Source organism: Charadrius vociferus, unplaced genomic scaffold, assembly GCF_000708025.1.
Source record: "Charadrius vociferus isolate BGI_N301 unplaced genomic scaffold, ASM70802v2 scaffold92, whole genome shotgun sequence".
Taxonomy (NCBI): Eukaryota; Metazoa; Chordata; class Aves; order Charadriiformes; family Charadriidae; genus Charadrius; species Charadrius vociferus.
The window spans coordinates 6,310,205-6,328,758 of record NW_009647874.1 but is presented as its reverse complement, the minus strand read 5'-3'; the positions used below and the strand labels follow the sequence as shown (position 1 = coordinate 6,328,758).

Here is an 18,554-nt window from a genome sequence, read left to right as displayed (position 1 = left end):
CAGCACGAAGATAACTTTTCCTCATGGTAGTATTGGACCTCAACATTGACTCACCTGACTTTTGTTTTCTGTCCATTTCACCAATGCATTTGGTTTGCCTATTAGGTAGGTTTTAAACATACCAATACAACATTTGGATTACCAGAAAAGCCGAGCAATAAAAGGAAAATGAGATTTACATTAGTTATACCATTTACTTTTATTATGGAACAGAGATGCATTGCCATGTTACTTGCTATAAACTCAGATGTTCAGAGATTGCTGAGCTTGTCCTGGAGCTGTGCACCTCCACAAGAAAACTGCAATTTCTATTTTCATTTGCATGTCTTATGATTTTATAGATTAACATAGCACAGACTGGCACGAAAATCTCCTCCTTCTTAAAGTGTGACTATAGTAAAAATTAAAAAGGAGGGTTTTGTCAAAAAAAAAACCCAGAGTGAATCTACAGAAAACTTCATGGCATAAGTCCATCGAGCGGGAGTGTTAGAGAGGAAAACAAAAAAACCCTGAACATTTAAGCAAACCTAAACTTCCTATACCTGCTGTGGCATGGTTGAACAACCTGACAGAGATCAGAATTAAACTTGTGCCTCTGCATACGAGTCGTATACAACAGTTAGGCATCAAAGCAGTACTTACAGCTAGAGAATATCAGAGGACATGAGTGCTCATCCATTGGGAAATTGTGCAGCTGCAGCTGGCACTCAGCATTGATGGTAAGCCTACGGAGAAACCAAGCGTCTGTTACTACACATCGGCACAATGAACAGTTGGAGAAGGAGGCAGGGTAACCTTAGGTATCATGCAAGAGCGCTTTGACATCTGTAGGTAAGGCTTGAAAGGAAAGGACTATATTTGCAGATTGTTCATTGGCTATTTAGGCCTGATCCAAACCAATAATAATTATCTAAACCATAAATAATTTCAGACACATCATTAAGAGTTTCTTGATCCCAAGAAATCTGTGCATATGTTTTTCTCTGGACAATTCATCATTGAAGGACATGGGATGGAAAAAAACATTCTTTAAAAAACTAACAGGAAATATGGCTGATGGGGTAGTAAGTAATTCCACAAAATTAAGACCTCATAAAGTATCTTATGAGGAACATTCTCTGCATTTACCTATAGTGTGAACTTAAGATACTTTCAATCATTTTGGACTATCTCTTGAAAACTTAATAAATCTCTGTATACCATTCTCAGTTGTACAGATGTAACAAACATCAGCAGAAATGTCTTCAGCCCCACTTGAAAATGTGCAAGCGTGGGGCATGAGGTTTTTGTCTTGGCTTCTTTTTTTTCTTTTCTTTTTTTAAACTAATTCAAAAGCTAAAGGTTTGGGAACTTTTAGCTTTGGGAAAAGTTTATCTCAAATTTAGTATGGCACAGAGGAAAAGATCTGTCTTGGAGAAGGTCACCTGTGAGGAACTTAACAGCGATTTTGCACTGACACTAGAAGAGTATTTGCGGCGTCACAGCAGGAGTGCATTCATACCCAAAAGCTGACAGGGAGGAGGACGGAAAGGCATGGAGCGTGATTGAACCACGTACACTTTCTTCTGAATACAGAACACTCATCAACAACTGACAGTATCAGGACATGCGACAGTTACCGCTTCCATGCTATACCAATTCTGTGTGCTCACTAAAGTCAGATAAATTGTTTTTTAATTACACAGTGTTATCAATGAACAACGACCATTCTAACAGGTCCTCCTATGTATAAAGGAGGCTGACCTGAGTGGGTGGAAAGGACTCAAAACATCTTTCACAAACTAAAAATGCTTACTCAAAAAATCCACTGGGTCAAGTATCACCCCTTTTTTAGCTGTCTTAGACAAATTTTGCAGTCCATTCAACAAATAGTTTCTTTAGTGATAGGTATGCAAGTCTAACTTCTTAACTTGCCCTGAAATACTGAAGCATGACAATAAAAAAAAAACAATAAAAAACAACCCAACCAAGAGGGTATTTGAGTTGACATCCTAATCACCGAAGTCTTTAGCTAAAGGCTATTGAATTAAGCAAGAGCTCTGTCACAGTGGAGCAAGCCTAAGAAGGGAATGGTACTAAAAACGCCAGTATCATTTCCAGCTGTTTAATTCTTGTCTTATTGTTTGCCATAGACTTGCTATTGGAGCCCAACTGCAATTGCAAGTATGATCAGAATACGCTGAACACAATCACTGAAGAAAATGTAGCGTGAAAGGGATGTTGCTGAAAACGTTTGCCATGTGGAATATGGCTTATGGCAAAACTCCCTTCTAAGCAATTCGTCTCTTCCATAAGTAAACACATATTTTGATTTCCACAGGCTTTTTTTATGCAAATATATACAGTATTTCTAATACTATATAGTTGATGTTATCACACAGATTAGAAAAACTCTAAAAGCCTTTCCTCCAGCAATTCACCCTTGTGATGAGATGTGACAGACTATCTTTCACTGTGAATTATTTGAAGAATCAACTATTGGCATTAGGATGAATCTAGCAATACTTTATCCAGCCCTGCACCTAACACTGATCAGAAAGGTTTCTGACAGGTTTTATGGGACTACATGCTCCTGATTTTATTACAAGCTCTAAAAAGCCCAACTTATAAAATTTAGACAGACATATTTCCAGTTCTCAAGGCTCCTTTTCTAGAAAGACAAGACTTTGTTTTTTAAACTCTGCAGCACTTACGCCTGAATATTTCAGTATTTCTCAGGCAAGCATCAGGAAGAAAACAGGAGAGGAGAACAAAGATACCCCTGAAAATTACGACCGCTATGCCAGAGGCAGGAGAAGCCTTCAGCCCTGCACATCGACTGCTCACCTGAGGGTGTACAAGATCTTGCCGTCATTCCATATGCGGAGGAGCTGGTTGGGGGTGGTGATCCAGTGAGCCTCCGCAGTCTTCGAGTTACGAAATATTGTGTCCGGGATCCAGATTAAGCCAACCATGTTGCTGTTCAGAGTCAGTATCTTCATGGTGCTGTTGAAGCGAAGACGGCTGTCTGTCCACGTCTGGGCAAAAAATATATCAATTTGATATTCCTGCAATGAAAGCATGATATGCAAATTGAAATCAGTTCCACACTTCCCACTACTATTTGGTCTTTGATAAGGTCCATCTGGGTGTAGAGCAGCAGGATATGTTCAGGTCAATGGAGAATGTTTCCTTGTTTAATTGCCTGAGGAAATACTTTTTTTCCTTCCTTCTTTTTTCTTTTTCTTTTTTTTTTTTTTTTCCCCTCTAGCTACTTTGGAAAGCAGGCCAAACAGCTCACTTTGTCGGGGAAATTTTTTTTTTCCTTCCTTTTTTTTTTTTTTTTTTTTTTTTTTTTTTTCCCCCCCTCTAGCTACTTTGGAAAGCAGGCCAAACAGCTCACTTGCCTTGGTCCTGTGCCATAAAAATTTCTGCACTAGCACGTTTTTTTCCACTGTCTCTGAACAGTCAGAGCTCCAAGATACAATTTGCAGAGACTTCATTGTCGCAGGGCAGACTGATAGAAGAGGTGTGAAAGACAAACAAGAGCAACACACATAAGGTGGAGAATGGTGAATTCCCTTGATTATGGCAATGCCTTTTGGGGGTGTAAGGGTGTAAATGTAATAAATTAATTGCTCTGTTTGTTACCAACTGTTCGGCCACTTGGTTTCAGGTCACACTACAGCAGAATTGAAAAAGCATGTTCGTGCTTCTTTACAGGAGCCTCAGGTACCCCAAAGCTAAGAGCAGAGCAGTCACTAGTTTACTGCCCTGATTAGACTAATATCGTAATTTACATTAATCTCATCCTTTCTTCCACTCCATGTTTACTGCTGTGTCTCTGTAGGTAAGCATTCATAGTAGGTACAATAGCAGAAACATAGACAAACAGACAAAATGATATAGGTGAACATACAAACACGCTGATTTATGCATTTAATACCCCATGGAAGAAACTGTGCAAAACCCAGTATTTGAATTGTGAATTTCAGCCACCAGAGGCTGGAAAACGTCACGTTTGCATTTGCTGATGTTTTTCTCCCTCTTTCCAGACTGCTCTACCTATGGACCCTGTGGAAACAGCCATCTGACCATGTCATGAAAGACCATCTCAGCATCTCAGGGCTGGCCACATCTGTGACAGGGATCAGGGATCACTGTTTGCTGATGTGACACAAAGCATATGATCTACAACGCAGGCTAATACAAGGGCTGGGCATAATCCAGAGCACACCATCTCCTTACGTCCCCTGGTAGATGCATTCTTGGTATATCTGAACAAAGGAGAAATAAGGCTGTGTGCAAAATCTGGTACATGTTTGCCTTTGACCACTCTGAACTTGCTTCTGTTGCTTTTTTGTTTCTCTATTCCTACATTTCAAAAGGGAATGTGTAAAAAGAAATACTACTATACAATCAGCATGTTATACTTTTTTATTTATAGATAGTTAGAAGAGCTTGTATTCTGAACTGAAGACAGTGTTTTTGCTAAGAGGCATCTGGTTCTCCAGTGTTATTACCTTTTTGGCAGGTCATCCTTCCAAAGCTGATGTTATAACACCAGGAAACCTAATTCACTGGCACTGTAAACCTAGTCCAAAACACACTCTGGGCCTCTCATCTCTAGATGGCAAATGATCAATAGGTGCATAAGTGGTGCTTGCATGCATCCAAATACCGGGTAATAGATCACCTTAGGAATTAAAGCCTAGCCACCAAAGGCATTAAGGACCATTTTTCTTCATAGCCTATCTCACTGCCATTTTTCATTGTATTATTAGCTTTATTTTCTCAGAGAAGCTGACAGATTTGAATCTGAAGAGACTTTTCTTTCATCTTGATGAGCACAAAGTTGCACATCTTCACGCGCTTAAAGGATGCAACGTAATGTGCACAGCGTACCCTTATTGCTACCTAGCTCTAAGTATTCACCTTAATTCACCAGGTTTAAGATGGCAGAGTGCTGATCTTGTTTCTTTGTGCTCAACTCTGGATCATTTTAGTCCTTGAAAGTCCAGTGACAAGAATTTGGCACATGCAGCTTCTATAGAGAAGAATATGCCAGACATGTCTATAGGTTTCTCCAAATGCTGAGTGAGTAGAGTTGCTTTTTTTAGCTCAGATGTGAGAATCAGTATTTATAGAATCAGAGACCATTTGTATACAGCTGGCTAATGACAGTGCTGTCTTTTTACAGAACAAATTTTTGCATGATATTCATATTTGCTTTATTTTGACTAAATTTAGGAGGAGACATAATTCCCTTCTAGTGGATTGCCGTTGTAGAGACCGACACAACACTGAATATCAAGTTGCAGCAATCATATATTTTATTTTACAAGCAGTGCTCTTTTATATCCTTTTACCTGGTTGCTTATCTGTGCATAAATTCTAACATTCTACTTTTGCCCACTCCGCTCTCACATCACACACCATCCAGCCAATACAATTGTTGATCACATGCTGTTCATGCTCTGGGAAAATCCAGGATGTTTGCCACCCCTTATCTTGTTTGCTCGGATTTTGTCAGGATTCTCCTGTCTCTTCAAGGGTACATGGGTATCTGTTCAGGGTCAGTGTTAAACTTGTATTTTGATCCCTCGGACCAGCCGAGGTCTCCCACAGTGGATCGTACATATTTACTTATATTTAGGATTTTAGGATTTAGGATATTTAGGATTTCTACCCGACCAAAGGAAAGAAAGCCCTTGAGCTCTGTAATACAGCATCCTGAGAAGGTACGGCAGCTAGGTCTGAGCAAAGTGGGCACCAGAAGGAGCACATTGTGGTTTCCATCCTGACAGACTACTCTGGCTGAGAAACAGATTACGTTAGCCTAGAAGCGGGGCCATGCTAAGACCATTTTCCAACTCCCATTTTGCATCTCCTTTACTTAATACTGCAACTAGAATATGCCAGCAATGATCATCGTTCAAAATATCTCTGTAATGGGCCACTGCAACTCCATTCACCTCAATAAAAACATTTCAACTCAAACTAAGTAGTTCACAGATCTTCTCAGTTATTTAGTTCTTTAAGAAATGCATTCTTCTCTTTGTAAACTGTGGTCATCAAAAGCAAAGCAACATTTTTAAAAGTCAAGCAAAGTTGTTTGAAATTAGTTGCATTGATTTTTTCAACACTATTTTTTTTATTTAAAGAATTTACAATGTTCAGTCAGAATGTACAAACTGCAAAACAAAATTTTCCCAGTATAAATAAACGCACATTACCATTTAATATCTGAATTACAATTTCATACTTTTTATTCTCTCCATTAATCCTTTTTAGAAGTGAATGTTAGATTAGTACATCCTTTACATTAATCTTTTTAATTGCTTCAGTCTTCAGCCAAGCAGATAATGGGGTATGATATGCATGTATCTACTCTACTAGGAAGGGGCAGAGGTTACTTTTGAAACTGGTACTCAGTTCTTCGCTTCTAATGGAGCTAAGCCTATGCACACTTCAGGAAAATTGCCTCTATCTTCATTGAAAACAGATACTCAGTTCCCAGTGAAGTCAACAGCTTCCATATACTGCTTTGCACAAAGCTGGTACAGTGACCTCCAACACACAGCATTCAACAAGAAACTGCCTGAAAAAAGGTTTCTATGTTGGTCTCGGATATAGGTCAATATAACATAGTAATATAAGAAAGGAATGCTTTTCAGTTGCTACCTGCCATTTAGATGAATTCCTATGTTCAAAGACCTTTATGAAATGTAAAGGTTGCACTTAGAGAGCTCCAGCAGGACATCAGGTTTCAGCAAAATGATGCCTCAGATGAAGCATTTGCAACTCTAATGCTACTCTTTATGTTCTGTTCTACCACTGTACCAGAGATGTTGCTAATATCCTCCTGATTCTTTCTTTTCCTGGTTTTAATTTTTGGCAGCAACCATTGATCACTATAATGAACACAGGAAGAAATAAAAACCAGGCAAATATTCAATAAGGTTTCTCCCCAGCGGCAGAAAGGTGAAACTATGTTCTCCATGAAATGATGCCAAGGTTATGTACAGTAAAGTGTTCTGTCACTAAGCTTTCCTGTCTAATAGGCACCTAATTTGCCCTGCTACCACAAGAGGCTCAAGATTTTTCCTACTTATACCACATATTCACACTGCACCTGGATGCATTAACTGAAGCTACACTCCAGAGCAGCCACACTTCTGAAAACACATTCTCCTTGGGAAGAAGTAAGGGACAACTATACAGGGAAAAACAGGTCTGCATATTAACATGAAGGGATATTCTAGGGAAATTGTATTTCCTTTCATATCTCATATATTTGAGAGATAATATAAAAATTCTCTGACACAAAATTCAGCTATAAACTTGAATGGATTGACAGAAGAATAATTTATTATCAATTTTAATAGATTTCATCATGTTTGGCTTTAAAAGTAAATTCATAAAGCATGTTACATATATAAACTAAATTCCCCACACTTAAAAGCTTAATTGAAATGGAATCTGTTTGAGGATTCCACAATCTGTCCAAACCTGATTACATAAGGAACATGGGGTTTTTTTTAATAAACAATTTTAAGAAATTGAAAGAGCAAGAAAGTGAAACTAGAATATGAGAATGTTTCCCAGTAGAAGAATCCTGACATATACAAGTACTCAGCTGAATCTCTAACTGCATAACATCAGGCCTTTTAAAAAAAAATTAAATTGTCAATGGTTTTTACTGTTTCTGGAAAGAATAATGCTTTTCATTAAAATTAAATCAGTTTATTTGTATTCTGTTTGTTCATAGAAAAATACACCTCTCAGTGAAATGTCTTTGTTTTCTTTTCTGTCCCCCATGATGACAAGCTTATGACCAAAGAATTTGTCATCAGTTCTTTTTTGCAACGTCCCTTAAATGAATGTGTTATCTTATACTTTTCATCATGTAAAAAGCCAGTTTGTCCTAATTAAAAGACTTATTAAGAAACACACAGTACAATCTGAAAGTAATAAGTAACATTCTGTCACTGAAAACCTCTCTATCAGCTCCAACAAGGTCATCTTTGAAAATGGGATTTTAAAATCAGCGCTTGACAATGCTTACTTAACTTCCAAAGTAACTTCTAAAACAAAGAAAACATATTATTATCCTTTTACCTGTGCAGTATGCAAGTAATTCTCTCATGGGTAACATTTCTTCCCATCCAAATTTGGTAAGCTCTCCTTTAAATCTGAAACTTTTGCTGAGAAAAATGACTGAATGAGATGAGGAAAAGTGGCTGATTTTTTTTCTAAACCAAATAATGTTTTAATTAGATGCTATTTTTCTGTTTTGCGATTATGTACAGAGCAACAAGCTAGAGATGATTCTTCTTTCTTGCCTTCTGTTGATTTCTGGACAGGGGGACATAACACACAGTTAACAACAGTATTAGCTGCAAAGAACTCTTCATAGTCAGGGTTCCAACTACTTGATTTTAGCATATTTTTTATATTTTCAAATATTCCTAATGTGGCTTCATTAGTTCCTTGAAAATAATCAAGCCAGCAGTGAATTATTTGCCCTTCAACTGTTTAGGAATGATTAATGATTGGGAACACCTTGAAAGTGCCATGGTTTGAGGCATCTGTAGTCACAGAGAAAAATACATGCTTTTCAACAGAGTCTTTCATTGTTTTCTTAGTCAAAAGAGGAGCTAACATGTTGTTGGCAATACATGAAGGTTTTCTCCTACCATGATGTATCATTTTAGCTGTGGGTTAATCCTGGAAAATACGATTTAATTGGCTGTCACAGTTGGGTGATCTATTTGAATGACTATGGATAATAGTATGGTATGCCTTTGTTGCTTCTGCTTCAGCCTTCTCATTTTCTGCATTTTCACAATTCCTCACAACAACAGTAACAACAACAACAACAACGTCAAGAGTCTTGCCCTTGGGAAAAAAGCAAGAAATTCTTGCATGATATTTTCCAGATTCTTACTATTGCCTACCAGACAATACACCATCACTTCAAGACTCCATTTCCCTCTACTGTAGGAAGCCTTTGGGCAACTATCGCTATCTTTTCTGATCTATTCATAATTATTTCTCTGACTCTTCCAAAATGATATTTTTTTTTCATTGTAGAGCCTATATCTTGACTGTTGACAGAGTGAGGCTGTCTTTGATTAAATTTATTACTGGGTTTTGTATGAGGCTTGTACTTGATCAACTAAAAACACCTAAATAATTAGAGTCCAGTTTAGATTAGGAGTATTCTGTGCCCTCCGTGCCCCTTGTACATCATGCCAACACACCACAAACACTGCTCCCATAAGCTTGAAACTAAGCTAATAAACTGTGTAAGGGTTAAAATCTCCTTCAGCTTCCAAAAAGCTTGACTTCACCAAACTGTGCAATCCTATTTCTAATTCTTAAACTGTTCTGGAAATAAGTATCAAACTTCCCTTTTGTATTTCAGTCCAAACCATTCAATATGAAGTAAGCTTAAAATAATTAATAATGGTAGAACCATTTACATGCAAACGGTGTTACAGAAATGTTAAGCATTACGGTTTAAGACTGGGACGTGGGACAAGGCTGTTCAGGGAAACAGGAGAGAAATGGCAGCAAAATCTCTGAAGGGTGGGAGTATCCCTCTGTCTGCACTCAGCCTAAGACCACAGGTGAACACACCCAGAAATGTTCTTTCTCTATGCCCTTGCCGTGCTCAGATGAAAAGTACTAAGAGAAGGCTTTGAGACACCGTGTTTTAATAGGAAATGTCCCAAACATTAAAGTGACATCTGTGATGTCTGTTTCTTTAGTTTGCAATTTGGTGCACTTGAAGAACATTAAATGAGGGTAAACTTTTCAGTTTGAAGTTCATTTTCAAAAAAAGAATATTTTTTCCAGCCCAGCTCACTGCTGAAAGTTTAATCAACAACAGAATTGCCAAAGATCACCCTGCAAAAGGCTGTCCTGATAGATCCAGATGCCCCTTTCATTGTGTGACAAATGAGTGAAAGAAGAAATATTCCCTGAAATAGGGGATGAGTGGTTCCCTCTTCCTGAACCAGAACATTCACACACCTGATATCAAAACACAAAGAGTAATTCTGGGGAGCACAGCCCACCTTTAGCTTCCCTGAGTCATCATATCTTACCCTGGATAAGTGGGCTGGAAGGAGGAGAGGACTGCCCTTTGTTTAGGTGGAACATCTTCTGAACAGGCTTTTGATCATTTGAAGAGGTACTGGCCGTGCTCATGGCTAGTTTTGATCTCGATGGAAATAAATATTCCCACAGCAATTGCCACATGATGTGCGCTGTTTGTTCCCCAGATTATATGGTGTATAGATTATAAAAAGCCAACAACTATGGTGATTCCAGGAGAGCCCTGGAAAGCTTAAAATGGTACCTTAGCGTTACTCCTTGACAGATACCGCTTGTTTTTGCACCATGTGTGCAACTTGCATTCTAGCTTCAAAAATTAGTAAAAATCTCGCAGATATCCTGTGGGAAGGAACTGAAAGTAGTGGAATGGTCTACTGTTTTCCAGTGAAGCTATTTTGAATCCTACACACTCTGTTTTTGTGGAAATAATGCAGAAAGAAATAAATGAAGTCTGCTGGAGAATTCCTGGTAAAGTAAACAGTGTATTTCATATGCAGTGTATATTCAAAACCCTTGTGGTACCACCAAGACCAACACAAGCCTTCTGTGAGGACAATAATTCTCACATGCATGTTCTGATAGTTTTCCTTGCTTTCAGCACGGCTTGGGATAAGCTGAGTAGCACCATTAGGGCTGCTTGTAACTTTCCCTGAAGTATCTCTGCCAGTGTGGAGCTTCATTTCAGAGGCTGCTCAGGAGCCAAATGGCCTTTGTTTCCACTGTCTGTGCTCCTGCTCCCCCTCCAGCTCCTACCTTTATTCCTAATAGTCTCTGAGAGGGGGAAGAGCTTGGGAAACACTTCCCCACTTTTGACCTTTTTTCTGTTCTTAATCTATCTTTTTGAGCAGCATTGAGGCTATACCTTTAAAAGACCCCCAAAATAAATATATAAACCAAAACACAGAATGATTAGGTTTACAGTGGTAGTAAAATATATATCTTTGAAAACTTTCCAAACTGTTTTATGTCTAGAAATACTTTGAATAACTTGTTCTTTTGTGGGAGTTTTTTGCTTTGATACATTCATAAAGTTACAAGCATGATGGTTACATGGAGAAAATACAATGAACGAAGCAAAGTCGACATTGAGATTGTCACCGCAGTATAATGGCTATTCAGGTTAAATAACACCGGCAAAATATTTCAGCAATCGGTCACAATTGTCTCCATAGCTGAACATTTTGAGTCAAAAAAAAAAAAAGCTCTTCTCATCACTGCCTCAGCAGGAGTCTCAGAGTAGGAGGATGGAAATGGAATCTTGCCTTTTTCACTATAGCCTTGCCCTCTGGCTGCTTTAGGAGATTATTTCACTGATTTCTGGCTATTCTAAAGAGTGAAAAACAGCTAACCTCACGCTAAAAACAAACCATGCAATTATTATTTAGCATTTCCTTTCCCTGAGAAAACATTTATCTGTCTCTCTGCACCTATTTTGGCTCCTTGGAGACCAGCTCCAGTCCTGCTGTGTTCCAAATAACTTCTTACACTTAGTGAAAGGAAGGGCTGGAGATGTTTTTCTTGGCCTATCGCCAGAGATCCCTTCATGCCTCCTCCTGGCTTTGCACTGATGGGTTATCTCGTCTGGTTCGATCAACCATTCCACAATCAGAAACACAGCATGAAATTAGAAAGAATGCAGCTCATTTTAACAAACCAGCTGTAGATCTCTTCCCAACCCTTTTGGTGGAAGACTCTTCATTCTTGCTGAATATTGCTGCCTCTTTTTTCTTTTGGGACTCTTCTGTTGGCTTCTCTTTCTCTTTAAGCGTTGCCAAAGACATCCTGGTTGCTATGATCACACCACAACGGCACCTCCACAGCCTCTTCTCTTGGTGTGTCAAGAAGGTTAGGGTTCATGTCCTGTTGCAGAGAGGGCCTGATGAGAGCTCTGTCTTTGATGGGCCATAAATATATGCTCCTTAACTGGGCCACCTGAGAAAAAAGCATGTCCACAGCATGCAAGGAAGTCAGAGGGGAAGTAGAGGAAGGCGATACATTGCAGTAGGCAGACTTTTGGTCACTGCTATCTGGTGGGCAATGTAACTCGAAATGCTAATCAGAATAGTCACTCCTAAAGAGATTGCTGCTGGAAGAAACAATGTTGTTGGGATTACCAGAGAAAGCACAGTGCCCACTCTGACCTGCAATTTAAGGCTTTACTAAGACAGCAGATGGGTTTTATGAGCGAGAAAGAGGGGAGCGTGGGGGAGAGAGAGAGAGATTCCAAATGCATAATTCCATGCGGTAAGAAACCAAGGTTGTAAACTTGTGAATTTTGTAAGACAAACACACAAGGACAAGCTTAACTCCTGTGGAAATAGTAAAGAAATAAAAATGAATAATCACTGAACAGAAGAAACAGAGAAAGCGAAAATTAAAAGTCTGTGAACATATGTTAATCTCTGTACTTAATATAATAAAGTACACTATAAAGGTCTCCTAAGAATGCTTGATATCTGAAAAAATATAAAGCAAATTATAAAGATACTCAATAGTATTCACATATTAAAACAAAAGATGTATCAACTTCATAAGCATAGTTCTTGAGGCGTCAACTTATTCAAAACAGAAGCTAAACTTCCCTGTTCATGCAAATAACTGCACTCTCAGAGACTACATGTAATAAGACTTTATGCACATAATTTCTGTATTAAAGAGTTTGTTTGAACGATGGAGAGAGAGCCTTTTGGCCAAAGAAGTGGAAGAACATTTTGAAACATCTTTTATGCCGTTGGCAAGCTAGAAAAGCAGAGGTTACCACGATGTTCTGCATACTGTCACTGTTAGCACAAGAACAGCCGCAAAGGAATGGGAGACAGGGCAGTGGTGAAAAAACAGACAGAATCACAGAGTGATAGGGTTTGGAAGGGACCTCTGGAGATCATCTAGTCCAACCCCCCTGCCAGGGCAGGGTCACCTACAGCAGGTTGCACAGGACAGCATCCCGATGGGTTTTGAATGTCTCCAGTGTGGGAGACTCCACCATCTCTCTGGGCAGCCTGTTCCAGTGCTCCACTACCCTCAAAGTAAAGATGTTCCTCCTCATGTTTAGCTGGAACTTCCTATGTTCAAGTTTGTGCCCATTACCTCCTGTTCTAGATGCCCACCTCAGGCTGAAGGATGAGGTACAGTGAGGGTCTCATGCAGAATCACAAGTAAGAGGAAAGATGGTAAGGAGCACATTGTAAGGAGGCAGGTGGCAAGATCAGATGGTTAAAAGTCCTCTTCCAACTGTTGCCCTCCAGTGTCATTTTTAGGGTATCTCCTGAGGCTATGTTGTACCTTAAGAATCCACATACCACTCTACTACAGTATCCAAGTATCCCAGAAAGTTGCTCCCTTATCCTTGTAACACTGTGGTTAGGAAAAAAAGAAAAGAGTTATAACCTTCTTTTTCTTTCTCAGAAGCTGAGCTACTGAGGGCATCGGTGTCTTATCCAGAGTTGTGCAGGAATGCTACAGCTCACCAGGTATTTAAACCCCATTCTTTCAAACCCCCTCCCATTTGAAACCATCCTGCCACCAATCAGCGAACATTTTCAAGGGTCAAAATAAATAAATACATACAATTGTGCATTTTTTTTGTGCTTTTCCTCAAAAGAAGCACTAACTCCCCACAGCTAAATAAAGGGAGACTACAAATATAGCTCAAGCACCGCACACCCTGTCATCCACCTTGCTTCATTGGCAGCTGACTTCTTTACCCTGTTCTGTCCAAGGTAAATCTGCCACACAGGCAGCTAAAACTAAGAAATGCAGACATACACCAGTTGGTGCCACTGGGTCTTGGGGACAAGTATTGGTCCCTGGACATCTGTGATTTAGCAGAATAGATATACCCTGGTCACAGAGTCTAAATTCATTACAACACAAATAGGATCCAAAAGGAAAGTTTAAAGCGCTGGATGACAGAAATACAGTAGATAAATGAAGCAACAGGGAGCAAGGGACTTATATCCCTTGTCCATAGGATATATCTTGTATCCACAGGATGTGAATAGGTGTTACTGTCATTAAACAAAATGATGCACGAAAAAGCCAACTGTGCACAAAGTACTAGAAAAAGCTCATTTGTAAAAAAGCTCATTTTATTTACATTTGAAGGAAATGCAAATGTTTAACCACTCTGAAAATGAGAACAAGACTGTTTTGCCACATAGGCATGGAGAGACACTCTGCAATGAGAGTCTCAGCTTTGCTCAAGTCCTTTTTGCTCTTGGCCTCTGGAGGAGCCCGGGCAGCCCTGCACCCCTCTGCACTGCTGGCTCAGGCAAAACCAGACCCCACTCTGGTTCTGCGTTACAGGATGCACACTTGGAGGGGAGGCTGAGACTCCGTATTTGAAATACATAGCCCCTAAGACTGTGCCGGCTGCCTTCAGCAGGCTCAGCTGAGCCTTCCCACATTTCCAAGCTGAGGACGCTCTGGTGCACAGTGTACCTCTTCAGAGGAAAATACAGGAGGCAAATGTCTTCAGGCTTCATCTAGGCTTCATAACACAAGCACAGAGACATTTCAAAAAGGTAAGTACCTGGGACTTATCCTTGCCTCAGTTTCTTCACCTCTTGGGCATTTTTTTATTTATTATTTTGATTTGGTTTTATGGGTGGCTACAAGGTAATCCCTGGGCTCCGCTCATCCAGGTAATACTTCCTACCAAGCCTTCTTGTTTTAGGTGGTTTGACACTCAAGATAGTTCTGTATTCCTTTAAGACCCTACTTCTCAAGCCAAAGTTGATCAAATTCCAGCTCCCCCTAGATTTCATTCCATTCTTTTTTGATATGAGACTCATATTAAATCACCTATTGACATTGGTAATTCTTCATTGTCCCTAGTCTGGGGAAAAAGTGACACCAGATGAAATAGCAGATGGCTGATTGCCATTCACTAGGCCATTCGATGATAGCAATTTCAGGAGTCCGGGCTGTTCCTATCAGTTTTATATGAGCACATTCCTCTTACACTCACAACCTCCATCACTCGCCAGTTGAGGAAATTCAAAAGGAGCCTATCAGAAATTTTCAATACCTGATATCATTAGAAAAAAAAATAAAATAACCTAAACAAAAAGTTGGAAGATCCATCTTGCGAAGCTCATTAGGGAAAATGAAATATAGTCATGTAATGATGTGTAAGATAAACTCATTCCCTAACACAGTTTAACCTCACTCCCTAACTCAGCATCTGTTCTAACACTGCAGGATTTATAACTGCTACCGGAGTATATTTTTTACACTATATTAGAAAGACTAAAAAGGAATTCTGGTACTACTTGTGAACTGGTTATACTGTCATCAATCAAAAGAGATTGAAATGGATGTAGCTTGTATGGGAAAAATACTTCATCTCCAGTGCAGTTTCACTTTCTAACCAGAAATTAAATAGGTATTATATGTAGGGGATAACACAGGTACTTTTTGTACGTTGTGCCTAAACCCTCCAATACTGGACAGGTAATTAGAAGTAAGGACAGCTGCATCTCCAACCCAAGTGAGAAAGGCGCTCCATCCGTTGCCATGGTAACACTCCCACCTCTGCTCCTCCCACCGCTGGTCCCCTCCCCGTTGCTGTGGTAACCCCTCGACATCAGTCCCCCTTCTCCCACCCCTGCATCCCCCTGCCCCGCTTGGACACCCTCCCATCCTTTGGCTACGGGCTCAGGGCACGCACTGTTTCGGCACCGTGCAGCCAGAAATTTAACGCAGGGAGATGCAGGGAAAGCACCAGTTTCTCTCACACAGAAGAGGTTGTGGAGGTGCTCTTTGTTTGAACACATTTATGCTACAGGGAGAAGTCATAGGGTCAATATAATGTTTGTACGTCACTTTCTTTGGTACACGGACTCAGGCTGACCCTTTGCCCAACAGTGAATGTCACCAGTAATTAACTCTACAGCAGTCTTTTTGCCCGTATTTTTTTCCTTGTATTATTTAATGACACAAGAGAAACAATAATATTGACCCAGCCACATTTCTCTAACGCAATGTGTTTTGGCTTATTGGGTCTGCATTTCTTTCATTTCATTTAAACTGGTAGAGGTTTTACTCTTATTTCTATTTTGTTTTTCTCCCCAGTTTTAGTAAAAGGAAGATGAAAAGAAATGTTTTCTCAGGATCTTACAGCATTTCTTTCTGAATCCTGCTAAAAGTTCTCCAGCCTTGAACATTTTCCACTGCAAAGAATATAAACTTCATAAGCTTTCCAGCACAAGTTTTCTGAACTTTTCTTAGCCACTTTAAACTTTCCCAGATTATTAAAGCTCCTTTCACAAGCGGAACAGGACAAATCTTTGATAGTCTATCCCACTGCTGAATTGTGACTAGCGGACAACTGGAGGTCCAGCAAGAAGACAGGTGGAAATCCAAGGGCTAACATTGGTTTCTGTCTTTACCTGGTACCAATACACAGTCCTATTGTTTTCTTCACTTGAGCATCTCCAAACTTGGTGCTGTTGTAGCAGGAGAGAAAACCTCAGCTCTGATTCGACAACAACTTATGCCAATACAGCAAAAAACCAAATCTCTTTTCTATGGGAATTTTCTATTTCACTGTTATTCTATAAATCATATTTCATAATGCCCAGCTGTGAAGTTTCGCTTTAAAAGTGTTTCATGAAACAATTCATAATATACATTTCAATTGCCTATGAAAGGGAAAAGTTATTATAGCAATTTCAATACCAAAAACTAGTCCATTGTGAACAACATGAAAGAAGTGGACATGCTTTTTGCTAATGCAACCCTGTGTGAATCCTTACTTTTTAATTTCCTAACATATCAGTAAAAATGGAAACAAAGGACTCAAAGTACAAATTGTTCCAAGTAGATTTTTCTCATTCTTAATATGTGGAATGAAAGCCATGAGAAAGATGGTTGAAATTGTTCTGGAGGCAATAATTACATGAAAAATGAACTAAAGAATGTGAGAATTCTCGAAAGCAGCTATTGAACAACTGAATTTTTAATTATGCATTTTTGAAAAAGCAACTGTCAGTCCTAGTTAATAAATACATACAGATAAGTCAGCTGTCATTAGAGTGAACAAAGCTTGAGGAGCAATACTGATGCAGTTCATCTCTTTCTCTAAGCCCATAAAGAAGAACACTCATCAGAGTTGCAAAATGGCCACCTGTTGGATCTTTGCTCATTTGCATTTAGTGACCTTCATAATAAAAGTGGCATTACCAGTGTGCGAGAAATGAGTGATCAAGTATGAAACCAAAGATTTTTCTCATCTGAACTTTCATTTGAGGTTCTTTTCATCTTGTTCTTATTACAATCACAGATTTAGGAGTGCTTCAGAGATGAATGAGACTGAACAACCACAACAGCAGACATGGGAACTCTTCTACCTGATTTTATGTTCTTTGATAATAAGCCAACACTAATTACTCTGCAAGTGGGAAAAAAATTGAAGTTCTACAAATTAAAAAAAAAGGCTCCCAGGGGACAAAGTCTGGACAATTGTCAGTGCTATGCTGGTGAACACATCTAAAATGAAGGAAAACTGATCACGATTGTGTCTTAAAGAATGAAGAGTATATGTACTGATGGCTTTTTCCAAAGCATGCCAATGTCTATCTAGATGAGGGTCAGTGAGGACAGGTGGACATTCCTCAGAGCATTTACGTTCTCAAATGTATTCAAAAGAGTTTAAACAGCTCTAAGAAGTTTAAGTTCAGGACAACAACTGAGGAGAGCTCCAACCAAATTTGCTGAGGTGCTTCAGACATCTTAAATGCCTAAAGATATGCTTTGGACCAAACTCAGCAGAGTCCTTCCTAGCTGAGGTGACAGGTGATAGCCAAAGGGGTTTGAACCCTGAGGTCCCACATCCCAGAACAGAATATTGTTGGGTACAGGCTGAGGGAGAAGAATGTTCTGGATGGCAGCACATTTCACCCCTTCTGTTGAAGATGTGTCATTGTGTCACCAGAAGAATAAGTTTCACAGAGCCAGGAAACAAGAAAGATAGTCGCTTTGACTGCAATCTACTGCTACTTGCAAAGTTAGCTAAAGAGTGGGAGATGAGCAAGAGTTTACATACTTCATGTTACACAATTACTGGATAAAAAAGAAAAATGCTAAAGCTTTGTTCTTCTGTCTTAGCTTTCCAATCCTGTCTAAGAAAGCACTTTCTGGCCCAGACTTCCAGTTTCACATAGCTATTTAGGGTTATGCAAAAGTTGGTGCTTCAAAGCATGCCCTCTTCCATCAAACAGGGCTTTAAACTGGATTCGACGGGGGAAGGGGGTATTATTGGGTTTGCCCTTGACCAGCCAAGGGATGTCGTACCAAGGAAAGAGGAGCAGGGTGCTGGTGAGGGCCTGCAGCCATTAGCTCCAAAATGTGCTGCCTATGCTGCAGCATGCTCAAAGTCTTACATAGATGAGCCAGGAGCTCCTGGACAAACAGGAGCCAATGGGGAGGCACCGTTAATACACAGCAAA

General features: G+C 39.5%; 1 protein-coding gene across 1 annotated transcript in view; it reads right to left on the bottom strand.

The window, feature by feature from the left end:
• Window positions 1-642: 642 nt before the first annotated feature.
• The window catches only part of GABRG3 (gamma-aminobutyric acid (GABA) A receptor, gamma 3), a gene marked incomplete at its 3' end in the record, with an annotated part of 182,274 nt that continues 164,362 nt past the window's right edge, over window positions 643-18,554 (bottom strand). Inside the window, exons 4-5 of the mRNA XM_009883134.1 lie at window positions 2,827-3,047; window positions 643-725 (exon numbers count right to left, since the gene is read on the bottom strand). Of these exons, the coding sequence (XP_009881436.1) occupies window positions 643-725; window positions 2,827-3,047 (304 nt within the window). The remainder of the gene's footprint in view (window positions 726-2,826; window positions 3,048-18,554) is intronic.